The sequence below is a fragment of the Macrobrachium rosenbergii genome, chromosome 13, assembly GCF_040412425.1.
Source record: "Macrobrachium rosenbergii isolate ZJJX-2024 chromosome 13, ASM4041242v1, whole genome shotgun sequence".
NCBI classification, from domain to species: domain Eukaryota; kingdom Metazoa; phylum Arthropoda; class Malacostraca; order Decapoda; family Palaemonidae; genus Macrobrachium; species Macrobrachium rosenbergii.
The window spans coordinates 29,401,428-29,416,448 of record NC_089753.1 but is presented as its reverse complement, the minus strand read 5'-3'; the positions used below and the strand labels follow the sequence as shown (position 1 = coordinate 29,416,448).

Genomic DNA, 15,021 nt, shown 5'->3' with positions numbered 1-15,021 from the left:
ATTAAATTTATTTCCGGTACGAGTTCTGGAAAAATCATAAATTCAGATTAATTCCATGAATCATATTTACTTTCAAAGCTCAAACCACAAAGCAAATGCAATATAAATCCGACCTGTACGTTCTCACTCAAATCGCAAATATAATGCGCAAGCACTGAGACAATGCCAGAACACGAAGAAATCAATAATAATATTAAATACTTATAAAAAGGAATGGAGATGAGGTGACAGTCAAATGCAAATGAGTTTTGAAGGAAGTGGCAGGATTGAACTGAACATAGAATTTGGGCCAAAGGCCAAGCACTTGGGCTTATGAGGTCATTCAGCACTGAAACGGAAATTGACAGTAAAAGGTTTGAAAGGTGTAACAGGAGGAAAACCTCGCAGTTGCACTATGAAATAATTGTTAGGCGAGGGTGGAAAGCAAGACGGAAGAAAGAGAATATGAAAGGAGGTAGAGTAAAAGGAACGAAAGGGGTTGCAACTAGGGGCCCATGGAAGGCACGCTGCCAAGAACCTTAAGTAATGCCTACAGTGCTTTTTCGAAATCTCGAACATTCAGACCAAAAGTTCGGTTTTTACTCTAAGCTCAGAATTCCCTACTTCAGACAATATTCAGGAAGACCCGCCTACCTCAGAATCCTTCGTCATAGCACTTTTCCTTCAGTGTCTGACCTCGCTCTGGAGTCCTGGACTGTCCTGCCTCGACTACACAGTAACAACATTGCCGTTAAATATACCTAATGTCTTCACACGGACAATAACTCCTCAAGTATGAGGGCAGTCGCGGAACTTACCTGAAAAGAAGAAAGGCAGGCTATAAACATGCAAAAACAAATATGCAATAATGAAGTGGTTAATTCAGAATTGATATATATATATATATATATATATATATATATATATATATATATATATATATATATATATATATATATATATATATATATATATATATATATATATATATATATATATATGTATATATATATATATACAGTATATATTATATATATTACATATATACAGTGTATATATAATATATATATATACATATATATATAATATATGGGAAAGATAAATCGCCCCTCTTTGTATACTTTGAAGACAAATTCACTTTAAATTGCCTAATTACTTGACCCTGTACTACAAAATAATGGCAACAATATATTCTAATTTCATGACATTTTCAGAGTTCAAAGTTCCACACAAAGTCAGTCTCTCTCTCTCTCTCTCTCTCTCTCTCTCATGACTCTGTAATACAAAATAATGGCAAAAATAATTCTAATTTCATGACATTTTCAGAGTTCAAAGTTCCACACAAACTCTCTCTCTCTCTCTCTCTCTCTCTCTCTCTCTCTCTCTCTCTCTCTCTCTCTCTCTCTCTCTCTCTCTCTCTCATCCATAATCGATCAAGGGGACCTCCCTGTTTCTCTTTCTCTCTCTAAAACTCATCCATCACGGATGAGACATCCAGCAAACGCATCCTCACCATCAACCAATATTTACGAAGCTGTGTCTATCATCCATCATTTTCGACTACCAAATACGTCTGGAGAGAGAGAGAGAGAGAGAGAGAGAGAGAGAGAGAGAGAGAGATGATAATCTGAGTTCATTTTGACAAAGTAATTTCCATAAGAAAGCCAATGGTATGATTTCATTCCAAATTGTCTAGCAATAGGAAAAAAAAAATTCATGGTATGATTTCATTGCAAAATGTCTACTAATACAAAAAAAAATTAAGAATGTATTCAATCATACAATCTGCCTGTATTCTATCAAGAGATAACCTGATATTTCACGAGAGTAATGCTTATTCGTATTCTACGAAAATAAAAAAAGGCATACTATTAAATCAAACGTTCAATCAAAAAAAACTATATACAAGTCGAACAGACGAGACATCGATCAATGTTACTGACGGTTTGATAACGGCACATCTTCGGCTAATATTCATACACACACGCTTAGCAAATGATGGCTTTTGACTTCGGTTATACTTGAAGAAAAGCATACAGTCTTAACGCTGCCTTCAGAACTAATCTAAAGGCATAAAACACAGACCTCATAATAACTGATGTAATTATAAGTTAGCATGTGAAACGTGAAGCAGCGGTAAATATTATTCAGCAATAAACTCAGAGAGAGAGAGAGAGAGAGAGAGAGAGAGAGAGAGAGAGAGAGAGAGAGAGAGAGAGAGAGAGAGAGTTATTCAGAAGAGTGAAAACTAATCTAAAATTGTTCTATGTCAAATTTAAGCTACTCTAAGCGAATACAGATCTGGGTTCAGATCAGATTAATCAGTCCCTGGCTCCTGTTCCGATATTTCACTAGCAAAGAATTTGATGCTCATTTACACTCACCCCAAAAAGGTTTAGTAGAAATGTACACAGCGATTAGGAGCCATAGTTCTACCCATATCTAAGACACCACCAAAACATCATAGGATGGTCTGCAGTTTGGGGTTTAGGTATTTTAAAAGCAACGTTTTTCACGAACTCTTCACTCCCGAGTCACTTTCTTGCCTTCCGCCAATATCTGCCACGTTGCAACATATACACCAATCTGACTTAGGTTTAATGCCCTCTTCAAAATATATATATAATATATATATAAATTTATTGTCAGGTCTTAAACTGTCACTCTTGGAATGACAAACACAATAAACAATTTCAGTTTATTTACAATTCGCGCCGATGACCAAACGGCGATGATATTTAGAAAAAAAAAATACAAAATGTGAAAAATATGTTTCCAGGACCTCTAATGGGTGAGGGGCGCATCATCCTTCAAGACAGACGTGGATGAACTCCCGACTTCTTGATTCGAGAAAAAAACAAAGAACTTTTATTCTGACAGTATAAATGTATAACAGGCCAGACTGTCAATGGAACCCGGAACGTCCTATTCCTACATAAAGAATATATTTGCTTATTTCTAAATTTCCTCACTTTCTGGATATGCTCGTCGCTACAAAGCCTTGAACCAAAATGGAGAACAGATGAAGAAATCTCCTGTCCCATGGCTAGACTCGAACCCACGCAAAATGGGTATAGGTTGAGTGAGTGAAACCACTCGACCTCCATGAAATATATAAGTGGAATTCACATATTCTCTGTTAGTCCTGGAACAGACATCCTCAGCATTGCAGCTTCTTGCTAGTCTGTTACAGTATTCAGTGTTTCTGCCGCCGCTCTACATGTTTAAACAATACCCTCCCTCGGTTGCTTTGTATGAGACTGGCACAAACACTGTCCGCTTCGCGTATCGTACGTAAATGGGCATCGTGATTTATGACATACATTACTCAAAAGCAAGGTCTTGTTGCTTTAGTTACGGAGTCCTGACCTCAACCACCTAGGCCCCTTAGCAACGAAAGTAGTTAAACCCTCAACCCGCTTTTCTCTCTCTCTCTCTCTCTCTCTCTCTCTCTCTCTCTCTCTCTCTCTCTCTCTCTCTCTCATCAGCCTGAATACTTTTCTTTGAACCTGTTAACTCTCTCTCTCTCTCTCTCTCTCTCTCTCTCTCTCTCTCTCTCTCTCTCTCATCATCATCATCATCATCCTTTTTCTTCTATACGATTAGGAATGACAGCTTTCAAATTTACGAACTTTTGGGAAAGTAGAATTTGGAATTATCTTTCATCAGTCTCTCGGCAATTCAAAAGATACACCCAAGACAACATTTATGAAGTGAACTGAGTTGAGTATAGAAATTAGGCCAAAGACCAAGCACTGGGATCTATGAGGTCAATCAGTGCTGATACGGAAATCCACAGTAAAAGGTTTGAAAGGTGTAACAGGAGGAAAACCTCAAAGCAGCTGCACTATGAATCAATTGTTAGGAGAGGGTGGAAAGCACGATGGAAGAAAGAGAATATGAATGGAGGTACAGTAAAAGAAACGAAAGGGGTTGCAGCTCGAGGTCGAAGGCACGCTGCAAAGAACCTTAGGTAATGCCTACAGTGCACCGCACGAGGTGCACTGACGGCAATACTCCCCTACGGGGTGATAAGAGTAAGAATAACAGCTTTCAAATTTACGAACTCTTGGGAAAGTTGAATTTGGAATTATCTTTTATCAATCTCTCGGCAATTCAAAAGATACAACACAATATTTATGACTAGGCAACTTTATTTTTAATTTTTTGTGTGGGCTGACTTTTCATCTGACTGTAGTTGGTAATGGCATTACCACCATGCTCCCAGTTTTTCACAACACTACTGCTCTTTTTTCATTTACTTTTTTTTCTGGCTCCAGAAAGATCCTTGCTGACGTCTCGAATCTCTTTGCACTCTCGACCTTGCTACTGAACTCGTTATGAGTCTGGTCCAAGCTATTCCAGAGCTATTAAAGCGACCCTATTAAGTACTTTAAAATGGGGCTCTTGAAAACCCGTACTGTTCTTTGTTTAAGACAATTTTCTATTTCTTTTAGTTTTCTGCAAAAGGAAATTACTGTGCCGGCTTTGTCTGTCCGTCTGCAATTTTTTCTGGCCGCCCTCAGATCTTACAAACTACTGAGGCTAGGGGGCTGCAAATTGGTATGTTGATCATCCATCCTCCAATCATCAAACTTACCAAATTGCAGTCCTCTAGCCTCAGTAGTTTCTATTTTATTTAATGTTAAAATTAGCCATAATCGTACTTCTGGCAACGGTATAGGATAGGCCACCACTGGGCAGAGGTTAAAGTTTCATGGGCCGCTGGTCATACAGCATTATATCGAGACCACCGAAAGATAGATCTGTTTTCGGTGGCCTTGACTATACGCTGTAGTGCCTGTACAGAAAACTCGACTGCCCCGAAGAAACTTTGGCGCATTTTTTACGGATTTTCTCTTAAATATGCTGTTTTTCTAAAATTTGTGTGTGCAGTCTTCACATCAAAGCCTTAGCTACTTTTAATATTTTGAGTAAAGGAGTAACTGATACATGATGAGAAGATATCATGGTCTTGACTACATTAAGCTTTTCAAGGTTGCAGTTGTGACTGAAATGTAGCTACTTTCCTTCTATACAGCTTATTCAGCCTGCTCTTGATTAAAGCCTTTTTCCCGTGCCAGAGAGGTCCTCTTTTGTCCTTGATGAAGATTACTTAAAAAAATATTTCAGTCAATGCATCCATATTTTCCCCATCCAAATGGCGAAGACAAAGCTTCACTCTTCCACTGTTTTGCTTATAGTCATGAACTCTACTTCTGACCACACCTAGTCTCCTCTCAAGCCTGGAGCTCTTAGGTTTCCTAAATGCAAACGGCTCAATATCTCATGTTCTATTAAAAACGATTACAAAATTATCTCCTCCTATGCATCTGCGTTGCGCCAGAAGCGAATCGTCTTTATCAAAATCAGGGTAAAACGAAATACTGGAATAATTTCTCAATTCTCTTAAAATAAGTCTCTGCCCATCAACCAGTCTTAATCTTTGAATGAAGCAGAAAGCTTACATATGCAGTACAGTTTTTATTCTGTGACTGACTACTGAAAGAATAAACTGGTTTAAGTTAAAACGTTTCAATACCTGAGCAACTGAGCAAGTCCCCGAAGTAATATAGAAAATGCGTTTTTTATTATCTGGCAAATTATAAATGTTCGACTTTTATTTCCATACATACTTCAATATTTCTTCTTAATTACATTCTATTTATTTCCATTTACTGTACTTCTATATTTATTTTTCATTAAATTTCATTATTTCCACTTACTTAAATATTTCTTTTTGATTACATTTTAGTTATTTACATATACTTCAATATTTCTTTTTGATTACACCTCAATATTTCTTTTTGATTACATTTATAACTGAACCGTGCCATTTGCAGTGCTGAAAAAAATTCTCGTTACCTTTACAAATAAGCTTGCCATTAGCACCTCCATCCAAACTTAGTCACCCCCAATATTGCGTACCTGCCAACACAAATACAAAAGGTCATTAACTGGCCATTTCTCTCAGTCAGGGCTGTTTCTTTGATTCCTAAATGACCAATCATCGTCACCTTCTCTCTCCACAAATGCCCTCGCCACTAAAGCCATCACCCTCTCGCTTGAAGTCCGTTACAGCCATCACTACTAAGCCCAAAGGCACTAGAGAGGGCGTTGATCACTTGGGCAGAAGCAAAGTATAGGCTGTACCCTTCGAAATCAGTCTTCTGTAACAAGCGATCGACGTCCGCCATTCGACAGGCAGCTTTTCTCTGCTGATGTCGCCTGTCATAGTTCAGTTGTTACGAAGGGGAAGAGAAGCAGTAACTCGCACGTGTCACAAATCTTTTCCGAGGACGTTGAATGGGGATGGAAAGGAGAGCTGGGGGTTGCCACATTGGCAAATGCAAATCTGGTGATGACAGCAGGTGTGATCTGATTAATGCTGTCGTTTCCTTGAGTAATTTGGTTTGGGGTTCATTTGTACTTGAATAGGAACACAGAATTTAGGCCAAAGGCCAAGCACTGAGACCTGTAAGGTCATTCAGATCTGAATGGGAAAATGACAGTAAGAAGGTTTGAAAAGTGTAATAGGAGGAAAACCTCGCAGTTGCGCCATGAAGCAATTGTTAGAGGGGGTGGAAAGTCAGATGGAAGAAGGACAATGTGAACATAGGTACAGTAAAAGGAATGAGAGAGAAAGTTATCCAGGTCTTGGAAACTAAAATCTCTCTCTCTCTCTCTCTCTCTCTCTCTCTCTCTCTCTCTCTCTCTCAATATTAAAAGACTATGAAATAGCCATCCCAGGTCATGACTGCGCGTAACATTCACACCAACAAAACTATTAATATTCAACGAAATTGTTACACAAGTCTTGGCGACTAAAATCCATCTCTCTCTCTCTCTCTCTCTCTCTCAGCAAGAAGGAGGCGTCGGCAAGGCTGTTTCAGAATGAGTGCAGTGGGCCGACTAAGTAAGTGCTGAAAAACAGGAATTCTCATTTATCAACGTCGTTTACACTGTGTCGTCTCTCGCTTTCGGAACTGTAGGGGGGACGATACGAAGTGAAGATGGCCTTTTACGACTGGCATTCTTAAGATCGTTTTAGAAGCTGGACATGCTGCGCCATTTGTAGCTTGATCTAGTAAGTTATTCTCAAACTGGGTGCCGCAAGACTGTCGTGAATTTTGTCTTGGCTATGTCATCTCAATGAACATTTGTAAAATGAATAAGTTTGCAAAAGTCTTCATATAATTAATATCAGTGCGTCTACTCTAATCATGCTTATCTAATTCTTCTGAGATGCTCTTTGTTTGGACAGAGTATTTCTGCATGCACGGTGTGCTGATTTTGGTTTGAGCATGGATAGTAATTTTATTCATTAAATAAGAAGTTAATTCATGCGATATGGCGGGCCACGGTCAAGATTACATCAGTTAGGGTGCCATCACTAAAAAAAAACTGAGAACCACATTCTCTTTTCTTGTTTTCCAGTGGACTGGAATTTGTGATGCTTTCATAAAATGCATATATTTGCCATTCCCAAAGAAAAAGCTCATCTTCCAAAGCCAAAACCATCCACAAGGAGCTTGGGAGTTGGGGCAATATTATCAAAAGCCAACGGAGCTTCATATGGAGCAATGTCCAGGTAGCAGAGCTAATTACCACCTCACTGACCTGATAAAAGCTGGTGATGCTGAACTATTTTCAATAAAAGGGGATTTATTTTCTATTTAATAATTATATATATATAATACATATATATATATATATATATATATATATATATATATATATATATATATATATATATATATATGTATATGTATATATGTATATATATATTATATATTATATAAATGAAATACCAGGCATTAAAGCCAGTGTTTCATATTCCTTGTGGTATATCTACATATATGCGTCAAGTGTCATTGTGATTTTAAGTATAGCCTATATATATATGTGTGTGTGTGTGTGTGTGTGTGAGAGAGAGAGAGAGAGAGAGAGAGAGAGAGAGAGAGAGAGAGAGAGAGAGAGAGAGTACTAACGAATCGGGAATGAAATCCAAGTCAACCATTACAGAGAATACACGGGACCATAGTAACTTGCATATCTCACCCAGGAATCTTACGGGTCCTATCTAAACCCTCTTTTTACGATGTCCCTGCTTGAAGCCATAAGTATCATCTTATCTTATGAACGCGTAATTGATAACTTTACATAGCCAATAAACTCCATCGAACGGCTAAGTGCTCGTTGTTATCATGTCACTTTTATCGCTCCATAATTCATCAGACCTTATCAGTCCACACCTGTTCTGCACAAGATTTATCTCAATGACTTTTATCAATTCTGTAACTATAGTTAAATGATTTTCTTCTCAGGCTACAGCGTATATCCTCCCTTGAAACAAGTGCACCAGTTCTATAAATCCCGAAATTTATCACCACTTCTTGATAAAAAGTTGGTAGTGTTATATAAATCTAGATATACTGTATATTAATTTCTGAGCACAAAGCTTTAGCAACTGGTTCAGTCTTACTCCTTAGGGGGGCACTGCCGTCAGTGCACCTCATGCGGTGCACTGTAGGCATTAAGGTTCTTTGCAGCGTCCCTTCGGTCCCTTCGGCCCCTACCTGCAACACCTTTCGTTCCTTTCACTGTACCTCCTTTCATATTCTCTCTCTTCCATCTTACTTTCTACCCTCTCCTAACTATTGATTCATAGTGCAACTGCTTTGAGGTTTTCCTCCTGTTACTCCTTTCAAACCTTTTACTGTTAGTTTCCGTTTCAGCGCTGAATGACCTCAAAGGCCCCCGTGCTTGGCCTTTGGCCTAACTTTTTATTCAATTCAATTTAATTCAACGATGAAAACTGGGGAAAGCATCCTTAAATGTGTTGCACTATTTATCGCAGTGTACTTTACCCATTTTTGAAATCCCTTTAAAGCAATGGTATTTACTTGCATTATCATATCTTCCATTAGGGACTGACAATTTCGCCTTTCGGACTGTAGAGTCTGACCCCCCTCCTATGGAATGCAATGGAATGGAATATAAAGTTTAGGCCAAAGCCAAGCACTGGACCTACGAGGTCATTCAGAGCTGGAAAGGAAACTGAGTGTAGGTAGGCCTGACAGGCGAGACAGGAGGAAAAAAAACTCAAAGCAGTTGCACTTTGAAATTGTTAGGAGAGGGGTGGATAGCAAGATCGAAGGAAGATAATATGAATGGAAGTATAGTAAAACGAATGAAAGGGGCTGCAGCTACCGCCCCTACGGGGACACCCCTCGCGGACGCACAGAGCAGAAGCAATGTCGTCAGCATCTCTGGTCTGTCGATCTTGCCGAAAGAGGAGGTTTACAACGGCCCATCTCTTCATCTATCGCCTTCAGCAACATAACCTTTTTGTCGGGGTGCCGTCGGTACTTTTAACGACCTTTGCAACGGCTCGCCGTCGCCGAGGCTAAAGGAGACAACGACAAAGCGTCGCTTTCCTTGTTTGGGATAATGCTGATGGTACGACGTTCTGGGAGAATAGTTAGCAGTGTTGCCCGTTAAGGCTTCTCGTGTTTAGAGATTAAAGATTTTCTTTTGTTCACCTTTGTTTGTTTTCTTTTTTTTTTTTTTTTTGAGGCTATGGTGAGTAGGTGTGTTTTGAAAGATGGGGTTTTTGAGTGTTTGTGAAGCGCGAGTCTCCCTTCTTTGAAATACGGTCCCTTGTTTTAGATCGTGACTGAGTTCTCAATACAAGGCTTGAAAAAAGGACATGATTTATATTTATGCGATCAACATATCAATTTGCAGCCCTCTATAGCCTCAGTAGTTTTTTAAGATCTGAGGGCGGGCAGAAAAGTGTGGACAGAAAAAGTGCAGACAGAATAAAGTGCGGACGGACAGACAAAGCCGGCACAATAGTTTTCTTTTACAGAAAACTAGAAATAAAGTAATAACTTTACAATTCATTGCTTACAAGAGTAAATCATGAGGTATTTAAGTGATAGGCCAGATATTTACTGGACACATGAATGTAGCGCACCAACCCCTCGAATATAATCTTTTTCGAAGACTACGTTCTTGTGTATTGCAGATAAAACCGGGGGATATTACTATTCTCAACACTATCAGTACTTGACACGCACGTCAGTAGTGAAGATAATTAAACTAACGAGAGTAACCGCATACGTAGAGACCTTTATATATGTATATACTTGCTTCGGCGGAGGTTTACCTGCGTGAATTATCAATGGGGGTGCGGTGGGCGGAGCCTCTCGTTGGCTCCATCCATCTCGGTCACATCACGACCGTCAGACATGTTCCATATTGCCTTTCCCAGATGGGTTCGGTTTTATGGACGTTTTGCACGAGTTAGGTTGTCTATCAGTTGGGCGTTCTTTGTAATGTATTAGTTTTCTGTAAAAGAAAACTATTGTGTCGGTTTTGTCTGTCCGTCCGCACTTTTCTGTCCGCCCTCAAATCTTAAAAACTACTGAGGCTAGAGGGCTGCAATTTGGTATGTTGATCATACACCCTCCAATTATCAAACACCAAATTGCAGCTCCCTAGCCTCAGTAGTTTTTATTTTATTTAAGGTTAAAGTTAGCCATGATCGTCCTTATGACAACGATATAGGATAGGCCACCACCGGACCGTGGTTAAAGTTCCATGGACCGCGGCTCATACAGCACTATACCGAGACCACCCAAAGATAACTTTATTTTCGGTGGCCTTGATTATACGCTGTAGCGGCTGTACAGAAAACTCGATTGCGCCGAAGAAACTTCGGCGCATTTTTTACTCGTTCATATATTGTTTATGGTTACGTATGCAGATTCTGTTCAAGATAACGGGGAAGAACATATCTACGAAGAAGTGCGGAGTCATGACAGTGGTCAAGTAAAATAGCTTTTCATCGGACTGAACACCTGAATCCACCTGTCTCGAAGGAAATGGGTTTTGTTTCAATCACCTGGCTAAGAGGAGACGCCTCCGAGTGTCATTTACACCCACTTTTATGTGCATCTTATTATGTAAGAGTGTGATTCATTTCTTTAGGGCCGCTTTTGTTATTATGACTTGACGATGAAACTGTCAATGTTATCTGCAGATGTCTCACTTTCCAACACTAGTCAGAAGCATATATTCACTTATTAACTATTCAATAAATACTAAGTAATTAAGTCAATATAAGCAATCACTTGCATTATATATAAAGTATATGTATGACTAAATATATGCATTCATATAGAAACAAATACATATGCATATAATATATTACATATATATATATATATATATATATATATATATATATATATATATATATATATATATATATATATATTATATACACACAAGTAAAAACTACACAAGAAGCACAGAATCATTAATGCAATCCTCTGTAATAAAGTAAAGATGCATCAATGCAACTGGAAAAGAAGTCTAAGCTATGACACCTACGACCAGCTAAAAGCAGAAGGCTGTTTTTAATCTGTCGCATTACTTGAATTGAATAAAGCGCGACACCGTAAGCTTTACTAATAGCCAACGCATTAGTGGCTTAGAGAGAGAGAGAGAGAGAGAGAGAGAGAGAGAGAGAGAGAGAGAGAGAGAGAGAGAGCGTGCAAATATCTTAGTTCAAATGCCCATATTCCTAAGCGTTTATTTTCTGAACGTGCGGAGAGAGAGAGAGAGAGAGAGAGAGAGAGAGAGAGAGAGAGAGAGAGAGAGAGAGAGAGAACGTGCATATATCCTCGTTCAAATGCCTATATTCCTAAGCGTTCATTTTCTGAACGTGTAGGAACCTAAACCAATCTGGTAATTGCGGAACTACAAAAAAACTATTAACCCTGAATTACTGTACGTAAGAGTTAAATACCCATCATCTAAACGACTCAAGTCCTTAATTATCCAAAGAAATTAGCTCAATACGATTATGATATATGCATGTATATGGGTTTGGTATTTTCATACCTGCAAATTTTATATCTGTATCAATAAACTGTAATAATGTTATTTTTTATTACGAAGTGCCAGTTTATACGAGAAAAATATTCATAACACTTTTTCAGACATTGTTTGTTACTGAATAACTTGGTAAAAGGATCGTGTAATGAAAAAGTTGTGAAAAATCCGAAGGGTTTCATACAAATCCTGAGATACTGGGAGAGGTCACTGTAGGGTCACTAGAGGTCACTGCTGATCTACTGATCATGTAAAGTTGTATTGTCACCGGTATTGAGACACCATTCAAAATTTCAAATCCACTGGGCGAAGGGAATAGGTCGAAAATTGAGTTGCAAGATTTGACGACAGACAGCCAGACAGAAGCAGAAGTGAATTTAAATTAAAGCATGTAATAAAAAGGTCTTACTTCCTCTTAAGATGGACTTGAACTTGAGAAAAAAAAATTCATCTCCACGATGTACCAAATAACTTCCTAGGCTATTCATATGCGACTCTTCTACTAGTGTAAAATCTACTATTTGTCATTCTCCTTCCGTATCCCACGTGGATATACGCAGCAAAAATTGCATATGAAAACCTATTTACTAAGGAGGTGATGACAACGAAGTCATGCTCCCCCATAATAATTGACTTTTGCTTTTGCCAGTATGTTCCTTATAGATGGAAGCAGCTTGTGATATCTATTATGTCCATTTACTAATATGTCTTTAGGGGGAATCATCAGGTGCATTCAAAGACGCATTATCCGTGAATGCAAAAAAAAGCAGAAATATATACGATGGAAACATTCAAACTATTAACTTGTTCTGAAAGATGCTTAGTTAAATTCCAGCTTAAGGCTTAGTAAAATTCAAATATTAGGCTTAGTTAAATTCAAAAGTGGGGCATTAGTTAAATTCAAAAGTAAGGCTTAGTTAAATTCACAAGTAAGGCTTGGCTAAATTCAAAACTAAGGCATAGTTAAATTCAAAACTTAAGGCTTGGGTAAATTCAAAACTAGGGCTTGGTTAAATTCAAAACTAGGGCTTGGTTAAATTCAAAACTATGGCTTAGTTAAATTCAGAACTAAGGCTTAGTTAAATTCAAAACTAAGGCTTTAAAAATGCAGCCTTACACTAATACGTCCCACAGATAAAAACAGCCAATAACAAAGAACTAATTCAAACCCTTCTACCCCTTCAACCAAAATATAATTGGGAGACTTTATACCTCAAACTGAAAGAAACGCCCAAAGAAACTCCGCCACGCATAAACTAACTGGAAGAAGAGGAGGTTCCTTCAATATGAGTTTTATGAGGTACCTGTCTGGTGCAGTTGTCCGCTTCATCTTTTGACATATGTATCTAATATGTTTGCTTAAAAATGTATCTACTTATATGTGTACACGCTTGAAAATCTACAAGAAGATTTCCCTGTCATTAAGGATATGAGAGACGACGACTAAAGAGGGACTGCTAAAGGGTAGAGAGAGAGAGAGAGAGAGAGAGAGAGAGAGAGAGAGAGAGAGAGAGAGAGTTGAAAATAAGATCTGGAGTACTGACAGAGGGTTTCCAGTATGGATGGCTCGTATTTCTGCAATAATCTACTAAAAAAAAATCAGCCACCTAAGATCATTTCGGTATGCCATGATAAAAGTTCAACCTTCTTCAACTGGATTCTCTCTTGCCTAAAAGTAAACTCATGCAGGAAGTCGTTATAGAACATGCCTTAAACTAAACACAACAGACTAAACAACAGAATACAGCATCATTAGTTTCCTTCAGAATAAGCCACGGCTCGGACATCTCAGATGAGTGCTCAGTCTGTGGTAGGTATAATGTGCTTTGCTACGCAAAATAAGGTTATGCCCCAAACACCAATAATCATAGATGAAAGTCGCAGGGCAAGAACATTTTTCATCAACTCCAGTGAGGCTAAGATAAACCAATCGCCTTATTTTACGACAGAACAGTCGAGACATGCTCATTTACTCAAGAGATCATCAATATTCAAAAGATTCTGAACTGTCTTTAATGACCAGGCTACCAAAGCCAATAAGCTTTCGTATCCACTCCAGAGAATTATATGCATCTCGAACAATCTATAACCCGAAACAAGACTTGGAAAAAAAAATAATAAATACCACTTCCATCAAAACGCATAACTTTCGAAAATAATACCGGTGACGGCACGAAATATGGCGGTACACCACAGAGGAAACCAATCGCTCTCCCCTGGCCCCATCCCCAATTTTTTTCTTTGCCGAAGCACTGATCTAAGCTGCTTATTTCTGGCCAAATAAGACATTGGTGGAGTTCTGGGGATAAAATCTAACCTATTTACCCCTTTCCTTAAACAGGCGTTACACATGATTCGCACAGATATCGTAAGGGTTTAATGAAGGATTCGCTCCCTACTATAATTATACTGTTTCCTACGTTCATATTAACCGATTATTGTTCAATTTAAGACATGAACCCAAAAGGGTATCTTTCTTTGCGTAAATCACAGGAATCAGCAGCTTCCCTTAAAACCTGCTTCCATCGTCTCATGGTCTATGTAAATCTCCCACCTCAGGAGACTTAAAAACACCTTCCAACATTACAAGCAAATCGCTACGGTTTTTTTTTTTTTTTACCACTCGGTGTGCTAAATCCTTTAAGCCAGTGGTTCTTAACCAGGGGTGCTCGTACCCCTAGGGGGTGCGAAGCCGGTTCCTAAGGGGTACGAGGATGCCTATGAATAATTAGAGCAAAATATGTTTTTACGAGTATATACGCATGTTATTTTTTTCTGCAAAAAATAAAAATAAAAAAAAATTAAATAAATCATTAATAATAATAATAATAAATTATTATTATTATTATTATTATTATTATTATTATTATTATTATTATTATTATTATTATTATTATTTTAGCTTTTTTTTATTTCAGCAATTCAGGGGGTGCGAGAACTGACAGCTGATTTGAAAGGGGTGCATACATTAAAAAAGGCTAAAAACCACTGCTTGAAGCCCTTTGGATCTTTATGGAAATGGGTTGAGGGGCGCTAATCATCTCCTTCCGAGAGCTAAATCAGCAACATCACAGGCAATAAATACTTCAAATGTTTCCAGATTCAGAAACGTTTTCATATATGGAAGAGATTGCA

At 38.2% G+C, this 15,021-nt stretch overlaps 1 protein-coding gene across 1 annotated transcript in view; it reads right to left on the bottom strand.

The window, feature by feature from the left end:
• Positions 1 to 639: 639 nt before the first annotated feature.
• The window catches only part of LOC136845111 (uncharacterized), a 90,608-nt gene continuing 76,226 nt past the window's right edge, over positions 640 to 15,021 (bottom strand). The window contains exon 3 of the mRNA XM_067114939.1: positions 640 to 797. Within this exon, the coding sequence (XP_066971040.1) occupies positions 769 to 797 (29 nt within the window). The 3' untranslated portion in view covers positions 640 to 768. The remainder of the gene's footprint in view (positions 798 to 15,021) is intronic.